At 36.8% G+C, this 26527-nt stretch overlaps 3 protein-coding genes across 15 annotated transcripts in view; 1 reads left to right on the top strand and 2 right to left on the bottom strand.

The window, feature by feature from the left end:
• ubap2b (ubiquitin associated protein 2b) overlaps positions 1–8135 on the bottom strand; it is a 34915-nt gene extending 26780 nt beyond the window's left edge. For 4 of the 12 annotated variants that reach the window (XM_073909751.1, XM_073909754.1, XM_073909752.1 and 1 more), the window contains exons 1-6: positions 7430–8135; positions 6969–7106; positions 6804–6878; positions 3256–3366; positions 2887–3031; positions 2533–2610 (exon numbers count right to left, since the gene is read on the bottom strand). In XM_073909751.1, the coding sequence (XP_073765852.1) occupies positions 2533–2610; positions 2887–3031; positions 3256–3366; positions 6804–6878; positions 6969–7064 (505 nt within the window). In that variant the 5' untranslated portion in view covers positions 7065–7106; positions 7430–8135. 12 annotated transcript variants of the gene reach the window in all.
• grk5l (G protein-coupled receptor kinase 5 like) overlaps positions 1–26527 on the bottom strand; it is an 821722-nt gene that overhangs the window by 139744 nt on the left and 655451 nt on the right. The window lies entirely within an intron of this gene.
• adamts13 (ADAM metallopeptidase with thrombospondin type 1 motif, 13) overlaps positions 21130–26527 on the top strand; it is a 54071-nt gene continuing 48673 nt past the window's right edge. For both annotated transcript variants that reach the window (XR_012384731.1, XM_002663221.8), the window contains exons 1-4: positions 21130–22864; positions 24038–24104; positions 24278–24546; positions 25243–25405. Coding sequence is in view for 1 of the 2 variants with exons in the window: in XM_002663221.8 (XP_002663267.4) it covers positions 22754–22864; positions 24038–24104; positions 24278–24546; positions 25243–25405 (610 nt within the window). In the remaining variant the exon portion in view is untranslated. The remainder of the gene's footprint in view (positions 22865–24037; positions 24105–24277; positions 24547–25242; positions 25406–26527) is intronic.

Raw genomic sequence — 26527 nt, 5'->3', positions numbered from 1 at the left:
GACCTCAAACCAAAAGCATTGGGTTAAAAAAATAAAATAATTTTGCAAGCACAATTCTGTATGGTGCAGGTGTGGACTGTAAAACTTGATAAGGGGAAAAAAGAAAAAGAAATTGGCTGTTCTCACAAAGGACAGGTTTGCCGTTTGTTTATAGATGCACATTATAACCGCAGATCAAATGGAGAAAAAAAAAAAGTTAGAGTTACATAATTAAACAGTTCTTTTTAACTAAAACAAAGACTTTCCAACAAAGAATTCTCTTTAATGGAATCAACTAGGGCTGCAACTAATGATTATTTTAATAATCGATTAATCTGCCAATTATTTTTTGGATAATTGATGAATAGGATAAAAAAAAAAAGAAAAGCATTCATTTCCAACCCTTTTTTCAAAAACAGCTAAAATATTTAGAAAGGGCACACATTGCTCTTTGAACATCCTTGAGCTGTAATAATGATAATAATAAAAATAAAAACACCAACTTAATAGTTTTGTCCCGTTTTCAATCCAAATAACGAAAAGTCATTTCAAGTTACATACTAGAATCAAGTTGCATACTAGACAGATGAAACAGCCTGAGAAAGTATGTAAAAAAACACAAAAAACACCTCAATATTAAGTGATTGTTTAAAACAAGAAAAAAAAAATTGCCAATGGGGTAAGAAAAATAATCTCAAACTGAAGTTAGGCATGACTTAATTTTCTTATGCCATTTTTCTTGTCTAGTCTTGATTTAAGATTTTTTTAGATATTTGGACTGGAAACTAAATAAAATAACTACGCAAGAAAAGCTTCTTTGCAGTGTAGCTATACATGACAACAGATGGAGAAGTTAATGACCCAAAAAGGGCGAGTGAATAAAAACGTGTCTTTAGTTTTGCAATTCAAAGTAACTATACCACTGATGCATTACTATTAAAGTTGGATTTATACTTTCACCTGGCACCGCATAGCGCACCTCCACTGACTACGCAAGCACCTCACGAAACAATGAGGCTTTTATACTTGCTGCGTTCGGTCGTTGTGATATTCTTTAAAACGACAGGATGTAGTCAAAAGAAACTGACCATAAAGTCAGACGGATTAACAGAGAGGTAAGAAGTTTCCGGAACCAAGTCATATCATTAATATCATTGAAGATTTTTAAAACTAATTATTTTTATTGTTTTTAAAAATATATATAATATAAATATTTTATAATTTATTAAAATATTTAATGACAAGATAACATGGGTTGCTATATATATATATATATATATATATATATATATATATATAAATAAATAAATAAATATATATATATATATATATATATGTAAATAAATAAATATATATATATATATATATATATATGTAAATAAATAAATAAATAAATATATATATATATATATATATATATATATATATATATATATATAAACATCTATATTGTTTATTAAGTGTACTTTTTTTTTTTTTTTGCTTTTATTCTTGCCATAATATATTATTATACTACTATACATAACATATTACACACTTGCTCATGTCATCAACTACCTGATATTCTATTCACAAAAACGTGTGAGTGTTTTTGTTGTTTAAAAGACGTTTAAATAATCTTGATCGTGATCTATAACGTGAGGTGGGCATCACGTCAGGCCATTTGCTTTATTCATAAAAGCAGAATTCAGCATGTAAATTCACCAATTACTTCCAAAATGCATGCAAGCGGCTGGCCGGTTAGAAAAAAAAAAAAAAAAAAACATTGAACTTTTTATTTTTTATATCAAATACATGTAGTAAAAGTAACACATCAACAAATTATATTTGAATGGACTGTTAGACTTCCATAGACTTTCTTGTGTGTTTTACAAACAAGTACTAGCAAAACTACATTTAGCGGAAGTATTTGCATATTTAAAACATAAAATAAGCATTGAGTGGTTAAAAACACTGCATAATTGTGATAATATGAAACATCTTTCTCTGGCTCAGCACCAGCCAACACATCAAAGCTCAGTTTGAAATGTTCATGTCATGCTGCTTTTGCTTAATTAGTGTGAAATGCTCCCACACCTTGGATGACTAGGGTCACAGAAATCTCAGCCTTCACCATGTATCTTTCCCGTAACGTTACCTCAGCTCGTCTTTTTGCTCTGTCCTGTCTATGAGGTGCCAAACTCTGCTGGCATCAGCGCACGACAGAGGCAGAGTGCGTTCACTCCGCTCCACGCTTAACTCAAGTTTTTATTTTAAATAATCAAACATCTCCACGTCACGACAAATTAATTGTGAAATTCATTGCCAACGTTTTTAGTGATCGATTTAATCAATTCATTGTTGCAGCGCTAGAATCGAATCTTAATTCTCAATGCCTTGGAATCATGGAATTTATTCTTGTTGAAATTGACCCTCAACCCTAGTTATAATGGGTTATACTCATATTTTAACTTGTATAAAGTAACTTACTATTCAGTTTTAATGTTGCAAATAAAACAAACTAGCAGTGTGTGAGTGAGAATAATATCATGAAGTTTGTATGATCCAACTAACCTCTCCCCCTTCCTCTGCGCCCGCGCTCTCCTCCTCTCTCTACTTGAGCCGATTCAAAGCCATTCTCTTCCGACCGCCCTAAAAACAATGTCAGAGAGAATGAAAGATTATACACCTGATTTCCAATGACCACAACAACATTAGGCAAATTTAGGCTCCACTTATAAACTGAGTACATGCAATAAATACAGCATAGCCAACCCATAGTCCCATAACCTAGGGTGAATTCTTCACTATACCTTGCAATTTAGACAGAATACAAAATGTCAAAGTTCATGACAAATTGAGATTTAGACACTAGCGCAGATAAAAAAAAAATCATAAATAAGCTTGGATACATGGACTAAAACACACCTTCCTGGTTGCGACTGGCCCCTCTGCCACGTCTGTTTGGACCCCCACGGCCTCTGCCTTCCCTTTCACTTTTTTTCTCTCTACCCTCTGGTGCAATGCCTTCTTTTCCAACACTTTTCTTTTTACCAACAGTCTCCCATGAGTCCTGTGCAATCAAAGCAGCACACAGTATGAGACAATGCAAAACAAAAAAAAGTACATGGGTTCATTAAGCTCATGCCCTTTTATCGAAAAATTCTGTAGTTTTGAATAATAGTTAATAAGCATTTATACAAGTAAAACTGTAAAAAGTCCATGGGAGGGAACTAAATTAAATAAAAATTTCAGCACAATTATTACAATTACAAAAGAATTGTATAAAGAACACACCTTGACAGTGACCTCCTCCAGCAGAAAGTTAATAGCCCTGTTGACGTCCCCATTGCAGTCATGAAGGGACACCATACACTCATCTTGATTTTTGCCTGTAACCTCCATGAGCTAGGACACACAATACAACCAAATTCAATACAACCAAAAAGCAACATACACAAACTTGTAAGAGATAAAAAAAAAAGAATCTAGGGTACCATGGACCACCATGGATTAACAATGATTCAAAATATTAAGACAAGAATTTGAGAGATTATTGAATGCTATTAATACATTAAAAAGAGATGTTGTAACTGATGGATACGATCACAGAGAGTAACACAAAAGCAAAAAGTTAATTTGTATTAGTAATATTTTCCAATATCCAGATTCACAACATCTGACTCTTAAGGCTGATTTATACTTCTGTGTCAAGCGAACCCATATGCTACGGCGCAACCAACACGTCGTTGCATAGACCTCGCCATGGCCTCACACCTCTCAAAAAATGTAACTACAAAATTGTGTAGGTTAGAGCAGCGTGAGCTTAATTGAGCGAGTGTTTACAAGAGTGGTGTCCTGTGAAGGAGCTATAGATGGAAACTGTTGTTTTGTGTTTACCTTATGATTAAAGTTGTTGCATGTCCACCGATTTGTGCCTTAAAATGAGCAAGTTTGAGCTCCCTGCGCAATAGGGGCCATTCAGGGGAAAAAAACACCAGTGAAGAAACTGAGGAACATAAAAACCTACTGCCAGCTACCATTTCTGATGTGTTGAGGCAGAGCAACACAAACAGCGTGCAGTAGGATAAATGCACGGCTACGAGCATTGCATGCGCTGTGGGTCACGTCGATCACTCGAAGCAGAATTATAAACCAGGCTTTAGGGTGCACTCACACAGGTGCGTTTCCCGGTTCGTTTGACAAATGCGAGTGCTCCGAATCGGGCCCAGGCATGGTTGAGTTGTCCGGTTGAAAAAGACGTGAAAGAGCGCAGATAGGCTGTTTTAGCGCGGTAAGCTTGTAGTGTGAGTCCAAAGTGCGCCTCAGCCTGAAACTGAAGACGTTATGTCAATTTTAAGGGACTGTTTGATATGGGTTTATTAATCATTCTAACTTTTCAATGAACGGTTAAACTCTCCTATGAATTGTTTATTGGGGTTTAAAAAACAAATAATGTGTTGGCTGTTATTTTTCTGGGCCTGTGTTGATTGACTGTGGTAATAAGATGAATTTAATTAATATTTTACAAATGTAAACAATTAGATGTGAACATTTAAAAAAAAATAACATTAACTTCCTTATTTCAGAGGCTGCATCTTCCGAAGGACTGCTCTTTTTGTATTTTTAACGTGTTTAGATATCCAAGTAAAATAAACTTAATTCATCTGTTTAAACTGAGTTTTCTTTTAAAAGCATCCTGCTGTTATCAGTGACCAATAGATCTTGAGACGTTCGAGGCTGCGAAGTATCCACCAGTTGTGTCCTTCATTACCTGGAAAACAACAGACGCATTTGGAGGCTGCATTTGAAGGAGCCTTCTAATTATTTTGAAATGAGACAGCCTTCGTCGTGCCGCCATAACGCAGCACACTACGAATGCATCCTGCGGAGGACACAGCCTCTGAAATAAGACACAGCTATTGTTTTTAAACTGTAGCTTTTTCTATACTCTGGCTACCCCGTATACATTTTATACAATGAGGTGGGCACTTTTTAAAGTACCAAATGTGTCTGAAAAAATAAAACGGTTTAAGCCAAATGTGACTCTTTTTTTTTTTTTTTTTTTTACATAAAATGGTTTCAGTGCTGTTTTTGGTGTGTAGTAAAGTTCCGTACTATTTTACATGTAGTGCTAGTTTTATTTTAGTTATCCAGTTTCCATTTGAAAAACAATGGTTCAGCAGTTCCAACCAAGCTATTGGTAAAATCCAGAATAAGTCAAACTGTAATCTTTGGCATCATGTTGTCTTCTACTCAATTGCCAAACTTCTTAATCTCTTACATGAAGTTATATGCCATATTTAAAGTGGTGGTCCAAAATGTAATTTTAAGGCTTGGTTGTGTTAATAAGATGCAAAGCAATGTGTGCTCATGTTTCACTTGAAGGAAATCGCATTATTTTTTCATATATCTCACTTTGATTATACACAACTACTCAGCTAACATGAAAACGACGGTCAAATTTCCTAGTTCCTCTGAAAGGCCCACCCTTAAGTGACTCTGATTGGTCATCGACATAATGTGCTGCTTTTCACAGATCGGCTCCACATCACAACCGTAAAAGCACGCGCTTTTCTGCAGTGTAAACAATCAATCAACCTCCTGCCTGCTCTCTAAAATAAAATCTGACAAATGTCTGTAACAAATGAAAATGGGGTGCAGCTCCTGTTTGCCATTGTGTGTGCATCTATGTGTGTGAATGTTGTCTGCATCTATGTGTGTGTGTGTGTGTGAGTAAATGTGTGAACTTTCTGTAACAAGCGAATGTGCACGGGAGTTTCTTTTTCTCTGATGCTCGGATTAAGTTATTTTCTGTAATATATCGTGACAGAAGAATAAAGCACAAGATGTGGGATGCTACCTGTGTGAGCCTTGATTTATTTTTCTGCTGCTACCATGAGTCAGGTATGCGGAATATGCAGGTGTAAGTAATATGAATCATCCACATATCCTTTGCGACTTCATTATCTGATATGTGAAACGCATGGACAAGCTACCTGAGTGAATGCAGTCGTGCACACACATAAGAGACACTAACGTGCTGGTGGAGTGTGTGTGTCTACAGCAGTTTGACTGATAAATATGAATTTGTAGCTAAATCGTTTGCCCGCAAAGCAGCATTTCCCATTGTTACATCGTTGCTACAGCATACCGTTAACGCTAGACTCCGTACATGTCATGATCAATTTTAACAAATAAAAACACTTACAGGTTGTAGTTCACAGCTTCTGCTGTGAGGAGATTTTAGCCAAATACAGCACTGAACTGGGAGAGATTCTAGAAGCTGTTTTGTCAATTCATGCTTGCTGTGTATTTTTTAATTCTCTAGAACATAATTTATATTGAACTGTAAGCACTTCTGTCTTTGTGTCGTGTCCTTTGGAAGCCCAAATACAGAAACAGAAGAAGCTCTGTGAAAACCGCAGTGTTTGGACGCATTTTTAGCTTCATCTCTGCTATAACGTTACAGCGCCTCTGGCCATGGGCCTTAGCTGCGCAGTGTGGGTGCGCAGTAAACTAACCTTTGTGATCTCACTGGGGGCGGAAGTATTTTTTGTAGTCCCCAAAATTTGTTCATTTTAGGCTTTGCCAAGCGAACTCTGTAAAAACCAAGGCCTCCCTTTGCATTGAACTTAGAACATTTTCAATACAGAGATGTTGTTTATGTTCACACAGCTACATTACACATCAACTAACGTTTAAAATATGATATCATAGTGGACCACCCCTTTAAAAACCATTGACAAACAAAAACATCTGTAAACAGATCAAATGAGAAAAAAAAAAAAAAAAAACATCAGGCCACACTGTTCCTCACTTCCGGTGAATTTGGTGTTGCTCACCTGTTGGACTTTTTTCTCAAAATCCGCATCTTTTTTGTCAATCATCTTGGCAAGCCGAATCTGTTCTGCTGTGGCCTAGAGACAGACGAGACAGTTAAATATCTAACGTCATTCAAGTCTAAGTTCTCAGACCTGTCTACTCCCATAATGACATGAATTGCTAACCTGAATCTGTTTCTGTGGCTGTGAGGTGTGTGTGGTTTGTGGTGGGGCTCTGTCCCGATTGCCCCTGGCAGCATCAGTGACCACTGAAGTCATCATAAACGGTATATACAAAATAATGTATGTACAAAATAGAAAAGTCTAGAGGAGAAGGGGAAAGAGACAAATGATATCACACACACACACAAACAAGACGTTTGTGTAAGAGGTCAGTGACAGGTGCAACAAGACTGTGGCAAGTTTAACTCTCAGCACAGAGCTCCCCATGTAAGACTATCGCCTCTCTATCAGTCCTGCGCTTAAATATAGCCATGCAAACGCAGCCTGGACTGGTGTCCACTTACACGCCCACCCAAAGCCCACTTTTGAAAAAAACAACAACATATAAACAGCACATCAATCTTAAAGTCACACACAATTACAAAACTGAAAGAATTACCAGTAACAAACATCTTTTAACTTACTAAAGTCCCTATTCTGATACAAAACTTGGGCGAGTAATTGGGAACGCGCGGTTCGGCCAAAAAAAGCTAACGAACGTTAACGTTTAAGTAAGATTAACTTACAACTTCGACGGTTTTAAACAACGTAATGACGGATGGAATTGGTCGACAAAAAGGACTGCGTTAATGATTTGAATTCGACAAGAGTATTGTGATAAACTGAAACAAATCACGTTAAAGTGAACAGTTACGTTACAACACAACATAGACAACCGAGAAGTGGCCCATAGCAACATACAAGAAAACTCGAGCGAGTTATACAATCATTCGTGTGTAGTTTTAACGCGAGTTACAGCACAGCTGCGTCATGTTTATACACGCGATGTACGTTTGGCTAGGGCTAAAACATACAGAAATGTATAAACAAGAAGATGCTAATACACTGGGCTAACTGTTTAGTATACACCACGCCGCGCCACAGCTAACGGTTAATGCTACGGACAACAGACTTCGGCGCATCAGACACCAATTATGTACCGAAATCAAGTAATGTACAAATGTTATCACCTGCCTAAAACAAATAACAGCTATTTCATGAAGTTGAATGTAATGGCTTTGTTTTATTTTTTCGATATCACACATACCCTCTCCGATCCCTCAACGCTGTGTTTTTACCTGCCCACTGACCGCACGCGTTTCCCCCTCATACAACGGCGTGAAGCCTGCTAGAGAAGGCCAAACAATTTTCAATATAAAAGTTCAGACGCCATTAATAAAATAAAAGTTCTTACTTGTCGCCTTGAATAACAACAAATATTAACCAAATTTAGATCGTGCTTGTATTCATTTTTGAATAGTAGGTTTTTTATTTATTTTTTTTTTACAATTTATACGATCAGTATTTATTTTTTTATCCATTGAGGTTAACAGATAATGCTATTTTATACAACAGTTCAGTTAACAACGTCACCCCTTATGGTACTGTCAATAGTCCATTATTTTTCCATCTTGATAATGTATTTTATTTTCTTTATTTGCAGATGGAGGATTATGGAAAAGGGGAAAGAATGTCGATCATATTAAATTAAATATACAGGAAGCAATTAATGTGGTTGAAAATGGTCTTACTCATGACAATTTAAGTTATCAGGATAAAAAATGAAATCACTAATATTTACAATAAAGTAAAAAAACAGAAAATCAATAGAATGGAAGTTTGTACAGACGAATAATCAAGCTAGAGCTAATTTTTACATTATTATGAGTATAGTTTAGTTAAAAAATTATTTGGACTTATTAAAAATATACATACCCTAACATAACCCCTCCCCCTCCCCCCTATAATGACTATAAAAGTTTGAAGTAGCACAAACCCAAATAGCCTACTTAAATTTTCTGAATGCCATGCATGTGGACATGGGGTTAACTTAAATCTTTTGTCAAGATTTAAGAAAAGTATTTGGTGTCTCCACAATGTGTCTGTAAAGTTTCAGCTCAAAATACCTATCACATTATTTATTATAACTTTCTGAATATTGGAGTTTTTAGGTCTGAGAGAACATCTGACAAAAACAAATTTTTACTTGGCATTAATCTTACTTCTTTTGTTTCCATTTTTAAATACTGTGTTTTTCACTTTTAAATGGTATGGGTCTTTACTATTGTTGTGTTTTCTAAATCAGAGCTGGGTCAATGTATTCAGAGGGGTCTTAGAGTAGCCATCTACACCAGCAATGGCAAATGGCAAGAGATTGAATGAGACTCTGAAATACATATATTTGGAGGGCTACAAAAACTGCAGCCTTAGCGAAATGCTTACAGTGATTGTAACGGCATTTCTACCAAGGACCTATCAAAAGTGAGTCAAAGAGGCCAAGAAAAATATGTTGATAAAGATAGTCAAAAATTAGTTAGCCAGATACAAGCTTATGCAATTTCAAGTTATTACATTTTCTTTTTGCAATAATTGCTGATGTTATTTATCAAAATAGTGTTATCATGCTGCAAAAAAAGTTACTTTCACTGGTATAATAGGGAGGAACACTTTTTGTGTGTATTGCTTTATAATATATGTAAATGTTTAAGGGAAACAAATGTTTTTTTTTAAATATTTCAAAACAATTATAAAGTATAATAATAAGTAACACTTTAGAATAAGGTGTATTTAGTGAACTAGTAAATGCTAATTAATACATTAAACAGTGAAAATATATATATTTTTTTACAGTTTTTTCTATTAATTTAAGAAATACAATTAAATTTCATCAGTAATAAACTCTGTTTGATAATACAATCACTAGTTTTGATATGAAAAAGTTAGAGGATAGTTTAAAAATATTTTTAAATTTAAACCTTTTTAGTTTCTTTCTTCGGCAAGGCAGTGGCGCAGTAGGTAGCGCTGTCACCTCACAGCAAGAAGGTCGCTGGTTCGAACCTGGGCTCAGTTGGCGTTTCTCCCTGCCTTGCGGTTTCCTCCATGTGCTCCGGTTTCCCCACAGTCCAAAGACATGCAGTACAGCTGAATTGGGTAGGCTAAATTGTCCGGAGTGTGTGTGTGAATGTGTATGTGGATGTTTCCCAGAGATGGGTTGCGGCTGGAAGGGCATCCGCTGTGTAAAAACTGCTGGATAAGTTGGCGGTTCATTCCGCTGTGGCGACCCCGGATTAATAAAGGGAATAAGCTGACAAGAAAATGAATGAATAAGTTTCTTTCTTCTGTTAAAAACAAAAGTAAACATTTTAAAGAATGTTGGAAACTGGTAACCTTAAAAACTACAGTATCTTTTGTAGTTTTTTTCTACTGTAGACGTTGATTGTTACCATTATAAGTCATGTTGTAGGTCAAATCCTATGTGAAAATGTTTGCAAATAAATAGCATATTAAGTTTTCAAGCATAAGGTACTGTAGTAGTGAATCGATGGATTAGCTCTTCAGTGTTTGCACACTCAGTATTGATTTTTAAACCACACTGAACTGAGCTAAACTGAACTGAACTTAAACACTAAAAACTGAACTACTCTGTTCCAATTTACTATGACCTTCTATGTGAAGCTGCTTTGACACAATCTACATTGTAAAAGCGCTATACCAATAAAGGTGAATTGAACTGAATTAAACACCACTGCCAATTCAACAGCATAAATATATTTTAAAGGCATTTTAAAAGTTTAAATGAATAATTATTTATGTTTTTTAAGAGCACACAATTACTATATCATGCATGTTTATTATAGTAATATATTGTATTATCGGACAGTGTCTAGACTAGACAATGAATATGTTTACTTGGACATCAGCAATCTAATGATTTGCCTTAATCTGAATAAGACAATAATATGACTAATGTGTTTACATGAGTTGCTTTTTAAATGTTTCTTTCATGATCCCGTTTTACATGTCCTTCCACATAGATCTATTAATGGTATTGTCACCACATTATCCAAGTTTCCTCCAGAGTTTAATATAATTTCAGAAGTTGCATTTTTAAATTAATTTTACTTTAACTGCAGTTCAGCAGTTTCATAACTTTCCTTCAGGAGCATTTCATTCATCCCCGTGACAATACCTCCTCCGTGAGTAATTGGATGCAAATATGAATAAAGGACTGGTGGAAGAGTGTTGTTTTAATGGAATTTGACATGACACACCAAATGAAAAGAAAAAAAAAAAACAACGGTAATGGTCTGATTAGGGTGTTTACATGTCTGTACTGCACTTCAATAATGCCACTAAAATCGACATACTCCACATCTTAATTCCGTTTCTGTTTAGTTCCTTTATGGCTTTAGTCACATTAAGGTCTTCAAAAATTGCTGTTTATACGGTAGACTCTTAATCACAGTATTGTTTAAATCATATTAAAATCAGATTATTGGTGTCCATGTAAACATACTCAATGTTTCATACATACAATATCAGCATTGACATTTTACTATCTGTAACTTTGCTTTAGAACTTGAATCCAAACTTAATATGGTATTATCATTAAAGAATATAGCATATTTTAAAAACAATCCATTGAACTTGTGTTTCCTTTCATTTTCTCATTCAAGGTACATTGAGCTGAATGTGAAGTGCTCTAGTGCAGTGGTTCCCAAAACGGTGGTCGCAACAACCACTAGAGGTCGCTAATGATTTTCAAGGGGTCACCAAGAGCATTCGTTTTTTTTTTATAGGAAATTAATTTTATATATTAAATAATCCAATTTTGATTATTTGGGGGAAAACATATATAGAAAGATAAGAGATTTCATTAACATCGAGAATGTATTACAGTATATCGCGAGAGTGGCAACATAGCCCAGAGCTTGCGTTAGCAAGTTTATAAAAGATGCACCAAAGACAAGATATAACAAAGCACCAGGGAGGAGATAAAAATGAATGTGCAAAAAAGAAAGCAAGGATTTATTTGCATAATTATCTTGAATTCAGTTTCATTGAAGCAATGGACAAGGTGAGATTTGCGTGTCATCTGTGGTGACAGACTAGCAAATGAAAGCATGAAGCCCTGCAAACTAAAGAGACATCAGAGCACCAGACACCCACAGACAGTTAATAAACCCAAATAATTTTTCCTAAGAAAAAAATAACTTATGTCAAATAGACCTGAGAACAAAGGAGATGCTTTTACTAGAGCTGGAAATGTCAATAGACAGGCAACGGATGCATCTTTTGAATGTGCTCTCCTAATTGCCCAATCAAAAAAGAAATAATGTGCGATGCGCGGGTGGCTTTAAAACTAAAATCTCTACCTCTGTCCAATAATACAATAAAAGACAGAATGGCAAACGGCGTTGAGAACAAGTTGGTTGAAAAGTTAAAGATGAATAACTTTTCAATCTAACTTGACAAAACCTTTACTGTTGGCTGATGAAGCAATACTCATTGTATATGTGCAGTACACTGAAGACGCAGAAATAAAGCAAGACATACTTCTATCAACTAATTTGTCTACAACAACACGAGGGGAAGATATTTTCCACCGATTGACACGTACTTCACAAAACATCACATTCCGTATCATAATTTAGTTGCATGCTGCACAGATGGAGCTGCTTCAATGATGGAGAAAAACAAGGGTTTCAATGCACGTTTGAAGTAAAATGATACACCGTCAATCCCTGGCCAGCAAACAGCTAATGAACTTAATGAAAAGCTCTAGACAGTCATAAAGATTGTTAACTTTATTAAAGCGTCCGGTAAACAAGCAAATCCTTGCGGAGCTGTGTGAAGATGACATGCACCAGACACTCCTCCATAACAAAGTGCACTGGCTGTCAAGAGGTCAAGTGTTGGTTTGTTTTATTGAACTAAATGAAAAAAATTAAGTTTTGAAACCGAACAATCCAAGACTATTTGATGAAATTACAGATGAGTTTCTTATTAGAACCTCATACCTGGCAGATATTTTCAGCCTATACAATGAAACAAACAAACGCATGCAGAGCACAGATGCAAATGTGCTGGAATGCAAGGAAATTATTGACGCATTTATACACAGTGGACTTCAGAAAGAAGAAACTGATGAAACAAGACCTGCACCAAATTCCATCACTTTTCAAACAAACCGGGGGAAAGTTACCTGAATCCCTGAACAAAGAGTTCACACGTCACATGGACGGGTACAGGAGGAAATGAAATCATGATTTTCGGATGTTGATGAACATGTCGCCAAATGCGCTTGGGTAATTGATCTATTTACCACAAAAAAGGAAGACGTGGAGTATTCCTCCGTGGAGAAGCGGAGGACGAGCTCTTAGATGTCTAGTCTAATTCTTTTCTGAGGAGATTCTTTACCGAACACAGGAACAAATGGTTCTGGCTGGTAAAAGGACACAACTTGCGCACCATGCTACAACCACACTCATTCTGCCTTTCGCCACAACATACCTTACTGAGACTGTTTGTAGCTGTCTGGTAACCATCAAAACGAAGGCACGCAACAAGTTGGAAGTGCACAGTGACTTTCGTCTGGCTGTCACAAAAACCATGCCTAATATTCAATCTCTAGCCCTAGATATGCAGGCCCAGAGTTCATTTTTAAATAGCCTTTAACAATCTTTAAAAAATGTCAATGTTAAAATAGTGGCTCCTGGAAAAAAAGTTGGGAACCACAGCTCTAGTGGATATCACTAGTAAAATGAGAGGCTTCCTTTATTTTTAAAAGACAGGCCTCGTGTTGTGGTAGACCACGTCATCAACTGCCATCTCCAGGCCATGTCCTACCATCTTGAAGAACTCACAGTGCTCAGGGATGGATTTTTCATCGTAAACAGCCACACTGCGGGTTTTCATGAAGTATGTTTTGGTTCTCACACTACGATGCTCTCTTGCACGTGTGACTGGAAGAGAAACCTGTTGCCCTTTAAGCACTTCTGTGCTGTTTTTAGATTGGTTGAAGGCTGGGGCTGGGGCTGGGGCTGGGAGACCTTAGTGCCCACATATAGGGATGACCACCTATTTTCTTTATATTCTGTGTTTACCGGGTTCCACTCCTCCCCAAAACAACAACGGCAACATCCCTCTCCAAGACCACAACAACCTTCTCCAAGACTGCTACACCCCTCTCCACGATGGCAACACCCCTCTCCAAATCAGCAATGACACCTCTCCCCGAGATGCCAACTACCCTCCTCAAAAAAGCAATGACGACAACCCTCCCCTGGATGCCAACACCCCTTCTCAAAAAAGCTAAATTGTGGCAGCTTACTCAGGGAAATCTCTGATCTCACTTATAATGTACAGGATTAGCAATTTTTGCTCTCCTTGAATACTCGCTTGAAGGATGATCTGGAGGATGTGAGGCATCATACCCCTCCTGATGAGACACTTCCTCTGTCTTATACGCCTCCATCAAAAAAATGACCTTTAATTGAAGTACCGTAAACCCCTTTGCATGGTTCCCTGAAAACATCCCTTTTCTGGAAGGTTTGGCCGCCGTGCAGAAAGCAAGCTTAAATATGTAAATGTAGATGTAATACAGTTTTTTTTTTGCATGGTATTCATTATTAACACTTAATAATATAATAATATATTATAATAATGCTTATATATTAATATTATATATATATATATATATATCAAAGCTTATATAGATTTCACATTATTATATATAATACATTTTGTTTTCTTTCATTATTTAATTATTTGTATTATTATATGGTACTACTTTGTGTGTAATACTTAGTATGCACTGTGTGTGCTCGTACATGTTTAAGTAAAACTGAAATATTTGTGTCAACTTTATTTCTGTATTGTTTAGATAAATGTAATTGTAATCCTTTCACTGACTGCATCTTAACCTACCTTTACATTTGAGATGATCTTTGTTGGGTATTGAAGAGTTTTCTTGGAACATGAGTTTTTAAAAACACAAGATTTCAATTTTATAAGTGACCACACATAATTACAAATAAAAAAAAATAAATAAAAAAAACAGTTCTATGCAGCATATTGGGATAACATTGGAATTAGAGAAACAAATTAGAAATTGCTTAATCTTAAGTTTTTAAAGTTCCTGATTGTAAATATTTTTTTGTTTATAATATTATTACTTATTTATAATGTATTTATACTTAATATTTATAGTTTTACAAAAAAAAAACATTTTGTGTTATTTGTATTAATGAACGGTGATTTCATAGTAATGACTTTTTTTAAACGATCGAGAGTTTGTGCCACCACTTGCGATGAGATTTTGAGCTACTTCCGGCCGCAGATGTATCCGTTATACCAACAACCGATCTACGTACCTAAGACTAAGCTTGGAACCAGGTAGTCAAAGAAGGAAGTCTATGGTGGAGAGTCATACCCAAGTCCCTGATTAATAATTTGGATGGTGTCGACGATGTTTGTCGGCCTGCTCCTTTTGTCTTCTAACAGCTCATTGCCGTTGAATGTGTTTCATTCCATGTTATTTTGCTTAATTGAAACCAATCATTGACTGCAGGTAGGCTGGTCGGTTCCACAGACCTGGGAAAGAGTGGTGGCTGAAATCCTAGAATGCACTGATAAAGAGTGATTCTTGGGGATTGTTGTTTGAGGAAATTCTGTGCATATTTGGACCAAAACAAGCAGTTGCTCTATTCATTCTGATTTCTGTGGCAGTATGATCTGAGGAAATCATTTCTTGGTTGAGTCTCTCAGTTTGACTACTGAATTCGGGATGGTATCCAGATGTTAAACTGACATTTACATTAAGGGCTTTAAAGAATTCTGACCAAAAACGAGAAGTGAACTGCTGCCCACGGTCAGAAAAAATGTAATCTGGTTAATCATAAAATCGAGGGCTGTGGGTAGCTTGGGTAAATGTGTAAGTCGACATCCTTTGGAGAAACAATCAATTACAGTGAGAATGGTAGTGTTCCCTCTGGAGACGTGCAAGTCAGTGATGAAATCAATTGCCATGTGAGACCATCTCTGTGGGACAGGTAATGGCTGTAGCAGGCTGGCCGGTAATTGTTTTGAAGCTTTTGAAATGTTGCAGACCTCACAATTCTTAACATACCTGATTAAATTAGACGTAGAGGAGGCCACTAGTACTTGTTAGCAATTATTTCAAGTGTGGCAATGACACCAGAATGACCTGTGGTGGGAAGGTTGTGGGTTAGTTAAAAGACTTGGTCTCGAAGATTGGTTGGCACATAGAGTTTTTATGGAGGGCACTTAATGGGAGTGGGGTCAGTAAGTAGTCCTTTGTAAATTTCAGTTCAGAGATCCCACTGTATGTGCGCTACTATGATAGTTGATGGAAGAATGGGTTTGGAGGCAATTAGTTAATCTTCAGTTTTGAACTGGCGAGACCAGGCATCAGTTTTTGGTTCTTGGATCCAGGCTGATATGTTACAACAAAATAAAGCATGTAAAGGAAAGAGTCCGACAGGCCTGGCAAAGATTTAATTATTTGTCTAAACGTAGATATTGCAAGTTGCGATGGTCTGTGAATACAGTAAAAGGGAGTTTAGCTCCTTCTAACCATGTTACCATTGTTCAAAAGCTACCTTTATTGATAATAACTCACAGTTAACTATGTCATATTTTTCAGTTTGTTCAGTTTGCAAGAAAAAAAAAGCATAGAGGTATAATTTAGCTGGATCACCATGTCGCTGTGAGAGAACTGCCCCAATACCAGTACTGGATGAGTCGACTTTTACAATAAACTCATGTTCAGGGTCTGGATGCTGTAAGATAGGGGCTGAGGAAAATCTTTGTTTGAGTTGAGAGAATGCCCTCTCTGCTTCTGTTGTCCAGACAATTTGTCATTGCCTCCCCTTTGCCATTGATATAAGTGGAGCTGCAATTGTGCTGAAGTTTTGAATAAACCTTCTATGGATGTTGGTAAATCCGAGAAATCTCTGCATTTCTTTAACTTTGGTAGGTCTGGACCATTTACAGACTGCATGATCATCCATGGTGACTCCATTAGCGCCAATGACATATCCAAGAAAAGTGATGGATGTTTGGTGGAACCAAGACTTTGTCCATATAAACTAAAACTTATCCTCCCAGCATGTCTCGGAAAACATCTTTGATAAATGCTTGGAATATGGAGGGACTGTTAGCCAATGTGAAGGGCATGACTTTGTAGGAGTAGTGGCCAGTGGTGGTGGAGAATGCAGTTTTCCACTCATCACCATTTACGAATACAAATGAGATTCTAAGTGCTGTGAAAATCCAATTTAGTGAATACCTTTGCAGAACAAAGTGGCTCCAAAGCTGAAGAAAAATGAATGAATATGTTTATATATAAAAAATACTGTAATCTTCATATACATGTTCTGGCAACAAGTGTTATGGCTTTCAGCAGTGACATTTGCATTACATGTAACTGAACTACATGTGTGACAAGTGAACTGAAACATTAGTTATAAATAAAACAGTAGGGGGGAAAATTAATATAAAATTCTTCATGAGCAATTTTCGAAGGAGACACAAATAAATTGTGGACGTTAATGCAAATGCAATGAGTTTGCAAATTTTTTTACTGATAAGATTAATAATATCAGGAAGGCAATCAGCTCATCCAATCAGCCAACATCAGACAAGCTCAACCACCACTTAAAAAAATCAGAAATTATGTCTGATTTCAAAGCAGTTGATGGTTAAATCTTGGATCATACAGATTCTGAAAACATCAACATGCAGTCTTGACACACTCCCCACACCATTCTTCAAAACGCTCTTTAACTGTTTAGAATGATTTCAAATCTCAGTTTAATTGACAAAAGTATTGAAAAGGTTGTTTTTAACCAGGTTAACATATTTGGTTAATACGGATTTAAGCAAACTATCTCAGTTCCGCATTTGTCACTGTCAATCAAAGCATACTTCAGGATAGGCAGGAAAAGGGTTCGGCTTTCTTGGACAGTCCTCAAATGGTTCAAATCTTATCTTGAAGGGAAAGGTCACTATATCAATGTAGGTAACCATAGGACGAGGTGGACACCCATGAAGAGTGGAATCCCACAGGGTTCAATTCTGGCACCTCTACTGTTCAACCTTTATATGCTCCCACTAAGCCAAATAATGAGAAAGAACCAAATGTTCTACCACAGTAATGCTGAATCAATATCAGGCACGTGCACACATAGAGCTCAACCTGTGCAGTGCACATGCCCTTTTTAGTCTTAGATAGAAAGTGCACTTCCAAAATGATCAAAAGTGCCCCCGCGACACACACCCCTCCTTCCCAGTAGGCGCGCGACAACATCGCTCTTGAGTATGTGCGCCCCCAGTTTTTTCAGGAATCAGTCTCATGCTCACCACTCCTCCATGACCACCACAGCATCTGATACGGCCTGGATACAGCCTGGTCCAGGATTATGGAAACCTCAGAAATAATAAAAAAAGAGAGTAACATATGCTTAGATGCTATCAAATTATAATGTCTTTTGGGAAGTGTTCCCGGGTCCAGTTGCCCTAAATAATGCAGACTAACAATCCTTTAGAGGATTTGGATTTTATCAAAAGCGTTTGTGTTTTATGCAGATTCAAAGAGATGTGTCTTCAATCTAGTTTTAAACTGACAAGAGTATGTCTGCTTTCCGAATTGTGTTAGGGAGGCATCTTAAAATCATTGCAAGAATTAGATGCTTTGTTTCCATTGAAGATTTAAAGAAATTTGTTCATGCTTTTATTACCAGCAGGTTGGATTACTGTAATGGACTTTTCACCGGTCTTCCCAAAAAGATAATCAGACATTTACAGCTGATCCAGAATGCTGCTTAAATAAAATTACACATTAAATTACATTGGAAATTTGCATTTTTGTCGCAACTAATTTATAAATGAGTCTGCATAAGCTATATAAAAGAGAATTCCTTTATTTAAGTGAATAAAATACCTTACTTACTGTAGTTCAACATCAATAAAGCTGCAGCCACACACCTGATTCTTGTGTGTATGTGTGTGTGTGTGTGTGTGTGTGTGTGTGTGTGTGTGTGTGTAGAGTAGATGAAATTAACTGGAGAAGCAGCCAGTGGGCCAAACCCCTGTGAGGAGTTTTAATTTCAGTTGATTTCATCTAAGGCTGTGACTGTGGTTTTGTTTTTTTCTTTATCTGTGGTGTCATAATCAGTGCCCAATCATCATTTAATTAATTGCTTAATTATCTCATTATCTTTAACTGTGAGCTGAGTAAATTTTACTGTGTACATTTTTTTGCTGTGTACAGTGAAAATATTAAAGTTCATGTTTGATCTGGTTGAGGACAGAGAAAGGCTGACATTGAGAATAATGGCTCATTTCCACTAACTGGTACAGTACGGTATGGTTTGGGTCGGTAAGGGTCACCTTTATCAGGCTTGCGTTTCCACTACCAAGGGTACCCTTTTGGTGGGCATGGTGTATGACAAAGTTTCAGTCGCATCATTCTCGCTCGAGAAAATGTCTACAATAAAGCTGTACGGGTCGATCATATATCATATAAGAAGCACTTCTCACAAAACAGAGGCTTTACACACATAAATACTTGTTTATAAATGTTTATTACTAACTTTTCTATGAAGAGGATTTGATTATAACTGCAGATCAATGACAGCGCGAAATAGCCTACAGTAACGTCTGCAATTATATTAAATAAATTAACATATATGAACACATACAGACTCTTACAGTCTCTGATATGTTATCAATTACAGAAAAACTACACTCAGCATACATTTAGTCCTTAATTAGGTTCAAAACAACACAAAATATAGCCTACAGTCAGTGAAAACCTCTCATCTGTGTCTTTATCTTTAGCAGCACATGTAGCCTCTGTTAGAGAGTCACTCCATCATTCTGAGTTCATATTAGTCCAAAAGGTGATGATAACAAAATAAAACAAGGTTTGTTTACGTTTGTTCATGTTTGCTGAAGAAATAACGTGCTGCTTCTTTCCCGGTTTCTCCTTTTTTTCGCGCTTCACTCTCATGTTTGTCAGTGTCTGGCTTAATCGGGTTTTAAAAGCACGCCAATAATCAAGCTCACGTTATTATTATCAGCTCAAGAAGTTTATTATTTCAGATATGGATGCGCGTCGAGCGTAAGCAAGAAAGCGAAACCGCTCGCACTTCAGACTGGCTCATAAAAAACTATGAGGCACAGGGTAGATTCTGCTCTACTCCAAGGCTTTGTGGCTGTTCATCAACACGACGACAAGGTCTGTTTGAGCCCGGATCGACCATGGCTCGTTATTATAAGTATATATAATTCCGCTGTAATCTCTTGCTGTGTATTTCAAACATGGCTGCGTGCCTAGCTCCGCCTTTTGGTACCCTTTCTCGTGTTTAGTGGGACAGTACGGTTTGGTTCGGTACGCCTTTTGACAGTGGAAACGGCCATAAAAGCGTACCAAATCGAACCGTACCGTACCACTCAGTGGAAACGGGCCATAAGAAGAATTTATAGTTGTGTAAATGTTGTACTAACAGTTGTCTGAATTATTATTTTTAGGTGATTGCAATCAATTAGGTTACATATAGATACTCTACATTTCTATGCACTTTAACTGAGAAGAATTTAGTTCTAGGAATAGTTTTATTTCCATTTCTTAAAGTTTCTCAAAGTGTCTGAATCATTTTTGAGTTCATATGTACTGTAATTATTACACCATAGGGGGCCAATCACACGGAATGCATTTACATTCCAAAAACGCAAGGCGCAACACACTAGAGATCTGCACAGGATCTGCTACATATCTACTGAATATATTTGCCAACTACCAATTGTGTTTTACATGCTTTTTCCGCTCAGAGTTGACTTTTTTTAACTGCGAGCACACGGCAACCAAAGGGCAAAATGCGAGGCACAGCAGGTGGTTATAACGCCAGGCGCGCAGGGCTCATGAGCAGCACGCATTATTACGGCCATTATTAAATCATTCAAAAAAGGTGCCTTATGCATTTTTTAAAACTGTGGATGTTACTGTTATAGTAATCAGTTGTTATTGTAATACATTTTTTAATGCCATCAGTATGTAAGAATGTTGTAGCTACAGTATGTCACAAAAGTGAGTACACCCCTCCCATTTCTGCAAATTTTGATTTATATCTTTTCATAGGACAACACTGCAGAAATGACTTTTTGACACAATGAAATGTAGTCAGTGTAAAGTGTGTATAGCAGTGTAAATTTATTGTCCTCTCAAAATAACTACAAATGCAGCCAATAATGAAAAAACTATGTTAACCGCATCAGCTAAACTCTCCCCACTCTATTTTTTTCTTTTGTTGTTAATTCCGGAGGACAAACGTCCAAAAAACACAGTTTTCCTCCGGTCTACCTCCGAAAGAATCACCTTCAATTCACATTCTGTTCAAAGTTTTTCTTTTTGCTTGCTTTTGCCATTGCTTTTTCGTTGAGTTTTACCAAAGTAGAGTCATTAGCATATTCATACGGGGGAGGAGGCAGGGAGGGGTTTTGTGCTCGTGCATGTTGTGCTCAGTTTCACGTTCATTTGGATGTACAAAAGAATATGCGTGGCATTCGGCGTACGCAGTGTTTCATACAGTTTTCAGTCCTGTAGGACTCCTTCTTCAGCTTAACAGCATCCCTTATTTCCGGCTCCTTCCCTCCAAGTGAGGTGACATTACAAGTACGATCGGGTTGTCGTGGTCCTAACCTTCGACCACCACCCGTTCCACAATGCACCGGCCCCTTACGGCTCCCCCTGCAGGTGGTGGGCCTGCGGGAGGATGGTCCCACATCGCTCCTTCGGGAATAAGCCCGACCGGGTTCCGTGGGAAAAAACCCGGCCACCAGGCGCACGCATACGAGCCCCAACCCCAGGTCTGGCTCCAGGGTGGGGCCCCAGCCGCGCTATACCGTACAACATCACAGTCTTTGATGTCACTGAACTCATAAGGGTTTTTTTAACCGCACTTAGTCTGACCTGCCACCTAAGACCTATTTGCCTTGTGAGACCTTACCAGGGGCATTAGCATCTAACAACATAGCGCTTAAGGATCACTCAGGCACTCAAACCCCTCCACTAAGGTAAGTTGGCGGTTCATGGAGGAGGTGTGTAACTCCTTTTGAAAATAGAAAAAAAAGAGAAAATGCTTACAAACTTCTAAGTATATCTTAAATAAATTTCTTAGCTTGTTTCTCAAGAAGATTTTCATGAATCTGGTGACAGTTTAATAAGATAACATGGTAATTTTACCTCCCTTTAGGAAATTGGTTTGACTTACCCTGAGTTCCCCTCATTTCAGCATTACCATGCTCGGGGTTTTCACTTGACCTTGTTTCTGATATGGGCCTCTGGAATGCTCATTTGTTTCAAGGCACTAGAGTATTGCTCAAGATTGCCTGCTGACAACATATTATTACTCACTGACTCTCTAACTTGGTTTATTTCCTGCTCCCCTCTAATAGTTATTAATTTTACCACAAACACATTTCTAGATTTTTATTAATTACATTTCTGATGTTGACAACACTCAATTCAACAATTCTACTAATAACAACATAATTACTGGATATGTATATGTTTAATGATCTTTAGTTCCTCAGAACATGACAATTACATAGACAGATTACACAGATCTTTTTTTCAGCAGTTTCATAAATCAGTAAAACATGTACCAAATGATAAGTCAACCACATCGAAGCCTGTTACCTTCTACACAGATCATGGTGTGTCAACACACATTGTCTGTAATTCATCAACTCAGAATTTCGGTGGGGCTTCTCCATGTTGATCAATAACCCTTTTTTTCTGTTTGATCTTTTTGAGCAGTTGTGTATGTACGGGACACTTTTAACCAACCTTTAACATTTGTCAGTCAGAATTCTCATTCTTTGCTTGGCTAAACACTATTAGTCCAGGCTTGTTCAGCTTCATTCGGCTGCTCCTTTGCTTCATGCAGCAGCCAAACATGGAAAACGTGTTCTGGCTCTTTCTAGTTCTAAGCTTGTTAACAGCTGTATTTAGTAAATCATCTGTATTGATTTCACAATGCACTCTGCAGAAGGTAAGTGTTTTTAAGCGCTATTTAAAGGCAGATTTATAACCATTTAAGGATGTTTACTGTAAAATCTAAAGTATCAGTGTTAGGGAGGTTACTTTGGAAATGTAATAGATTACAGATTACTCTATTTAAAATGTAATAAGTAGTGTACTTTTTCTTTATAAAAGTAAAGTAACTGATTACATCTGATTACTTTTAAATTTCTAATGGATTTTTAAAACTTTTTTTCTTTCGCTCTGTTTACTGTTAGAATTTCTATGTATTAACATTATATTAATTTAATTTTAAAGTACAGCCGCCACAAAACCAAACTTTATAACAAAAAATGTTTACTGTTGTTACAAAATCATTTGTTAGTTTAGTTAGTTGTGCAAGGTGATTTTTGTGGCATTTGCAATAAAAATATTACATCTAAGCTATTTTTGCTATTTTAATTTTTAAATCGAAGCAACTTACATTCAAGTCAATCACATCTTAGTTATCAATAAAACTGTCAATGGCACATATGAGGCATGATTGTTCAGTTCAGTTATTTACTGCAAATAATATGTTGTACTTTATATACACGTTATATATTTTAGTATATAACAGCAAAAACTAAAAATCTAATAAAACCAGATGTTACACATTTTAAAATACTAGTAATTTATATTTAATAGTATAGTACATATGTTTAAAACTCTTCATTAATAAATTACACTACAAAATGTAGTGTCAGTAGTAACTATCATGAACTAATAGTAATTACCATAGTATACTTTAGCCTTTACTATATAGACCTCCTCTCCTTAAGTCATCTTTTTATGAAGCAAATTTCTCGTGTTAGCTTTGGTTGGCGACGTCACAGACCACAGAGAGAGGTGGCAGTAATGCCCAAAAAAGTTTGTTGTCGACCACTGAAAAACCGGTAGAAAAAGAAATGGTCATTTTCGCCATCATATGGCTTTAAATGTATTAATGTTTTTTGAAACCTAAATAGTAACCAAAATTAACAAAATAATAACCAAATATTTAATTTCTATCTATCTATCTATCTATCTATCTATCTATCTATCTATCTATCTATCTATCTATCTATCTATCTATCTATCTATCTATCTATCTATCTATCTATCTATCTATCTATCTATCTATCTATCTGTCTAATTTCAACAATGAATTTGTTTTTCTCTCCAGGATTTTTTAGATTCACTGAAACCTCAAGATTTATTTTATTATTTTGATACTATTTCTACTAAATCAGGTAAGTCTGATATTCACATATTCGATAGAAGTAGTGGTCACAAATGAGGAGTCGGGCTAACAGGGTTAAGGTTTACAGAAAAGCCATTACTTTGTTTATTTTGTCTTTATAAAGTCAGTATATTTAAAGGTGAACATGTATACACCTTAACATTATTAGTCAATATTTTTCAGTGCCTCCCTTTGAGATAGTGTGGGTGAACTGCTCAAGGAATGAGTCTATCAAAGGACTGTGGAGGTGTTTGTTTCAGACCAAAGGAGAGAGCTTTGAGCTGGTCCAACACAGTGCTAAACAAGCAGTGTCCTGTCCCACAAGTCTAGAGATGATAATAAATTCAACGGTCAGCATGGTGAAGAAAAGAGAGGATATGTGTTGCGAGCAGCTGAAGTTACTACGACCAACGCATACAAGAACACTTCTCCCTGTCTGCTATGGAAAATTAGTAAGCTTATGTTATTATATATATATATATATATATATATATATATATATATATATATATATTGATATGTGACCAATAATGTTGTATGCATTGCAATATTTTAAGCAAAACTGCTATTACTCTGCTAATTAGCAGTCCTTCACACTCTGCTCTTACTGGTGAAATGTGTAATCAATGAAGATTGGCTATCAGGCTGGCCAAGTTTAGCCAGGAAACCCCAAACACTAAATTGGCCAATCTTTTGATTTTATTGTCCAACCCCTGTTTAATGTTATTGTCCTGTAATGTTATTGGTGTTAAGCTTCTCTCACACTGGAGTTTGAGCTAGTGAAATTCTGTCGCACGGCGCTGCGAAAAGGGGAGTGATTAAATACGATGATTAAAAATAAAAAAAATTGAGCAATTGGTCTATATTTTAAATTTCTGTCTAGAGAGGTCATGTTTTGATTCTCGATTGGTCTCACGCTGTCAAGTGATGTGATTTCTCAGGTCAGAGTTTACCAAGCTTGAACTCTTCAACGCAGCGAACTGTGAAACTTGTCGCATGAACTTGCGTTTCCAGTCTGACGAATTCGCGTGCGTGTGAATGGAAGTCTATGGGGGAAAAAATCCAGTGTGACTGCAGCTTATTTGTTGTTATGTGTTGTGCAGAGATATAAAGTATGTCTAATTATTAAAATCTGTGTTTGTCCTTAGCAAGGTTTGATTCAGTCAGGAGAAATGAGGCTGTATATTCGCCCAGTGCTCGAACAGCACATAGACAATCTGAAGGACCTAACTATGGATTTACCTCCCGGTGTTCCTCATTTGCTAATAACTCAGACATTACCAGTGAGGACACGTCTTAAACAGCCCAAGAGTGAGCACACATTTTACTGGTTAATATACACAGTGTACAGTACAATATCACTAAACTTAAACAGTCCACAGGAATACATTTTATCTTAATAATAATTCATCTTCTCCATTTCTTTGAGGGGGCATTTAAACCTGATTGTTTTTTCAACTTGACTATTTTTTGCTTGTTATTCCATATAAATATGCAGACATCTTATGCCTGCGCTTCAATTCTTATTGTTTTTCAGAGCCTTTTGTAATCAATTTGAGGATATACAGATTTTTCTTTATTTTCTATAAATTAAAGGGCACATAGTTTACCCCTTTTTTTAAGATTTAATATTAATATTATAGTTCTTCTGAGTGTGCCAGTTTAGGTTCAGTTCAAAACACAGTTCAGATTTTTTATTATAATGTGTTAAAAAGTGTTATTTTGAAGGCGTGTACAGAGCTCGCTGTTTTAGGGGCATGTTGCTTCATTAGATTCGACTTCCCGCCCAACCTAACAAGGAGGCGGATCCAAGAGCTCCCCCGCTCTGTCTGTTTGGCAAAGACAGGCAGACAGAGAGAAGCAACATGAGTGAGAGGACCAGCATTTAGCCGTACATTTATGATTAGGACTCAGATCAAGCAGAGAGTACAAAATCATTTGTGTCTTTTTATACTTTGACTGAGGCACCAGATGCGCCGCTTGGAGCCGCGACACGGCACACTAGACAAGCACATTCAGATGTTATTTAAAATGAAACTATTCAGATGGAGCTCTGTGGCACGGCTGAAATATAAAGTGTCCCGAATCGTGGCTGGGCGCCGCGGACTGCTGCCGACTTGAACGCCATTGTGTGTACCCTGATAGAAACCTATGTTTAGAATTCTAAAATGCATGGCGCTGCGTGACGCGACACTGAGCGGTGCTTCATCGTTATTTTATTTTCAATTGAGGGCACACGTGAGGCAACCCGCTCGCACTTTCCAGCTGCACCTAGTTAAGATCACAGGGAGCTTCTGTGACCGCGAGAAATGCAAAAGGCTTAAGTTTAATGTAGACGCATTGAAAAGTACACGTTTGCAAACCTACCTACAAACAAACTAAGTTACAAACAATAATTCCCATTACAGCGATCATGTGGTGAATGTTGATCTT

Source organism: Danio rerio, chromosome 8 (assembly GCF_049306965.1).
Source record: "Danio rerio strain Tuebingen ecotype United States chromosome 8, GRCz12tu, whole genome shotgun sequence".
In the NCBI taxonomy this organism is placed as follows: domain Eukaryota; kingdom Metazoa; phylum Chordata; class Actinopteri; order Cypriniformes; family Danionidae; genus Danio; species Danio rerio.
This window is presented reverse-complemented; position numbering and strand designations above follow the sequence as displayed.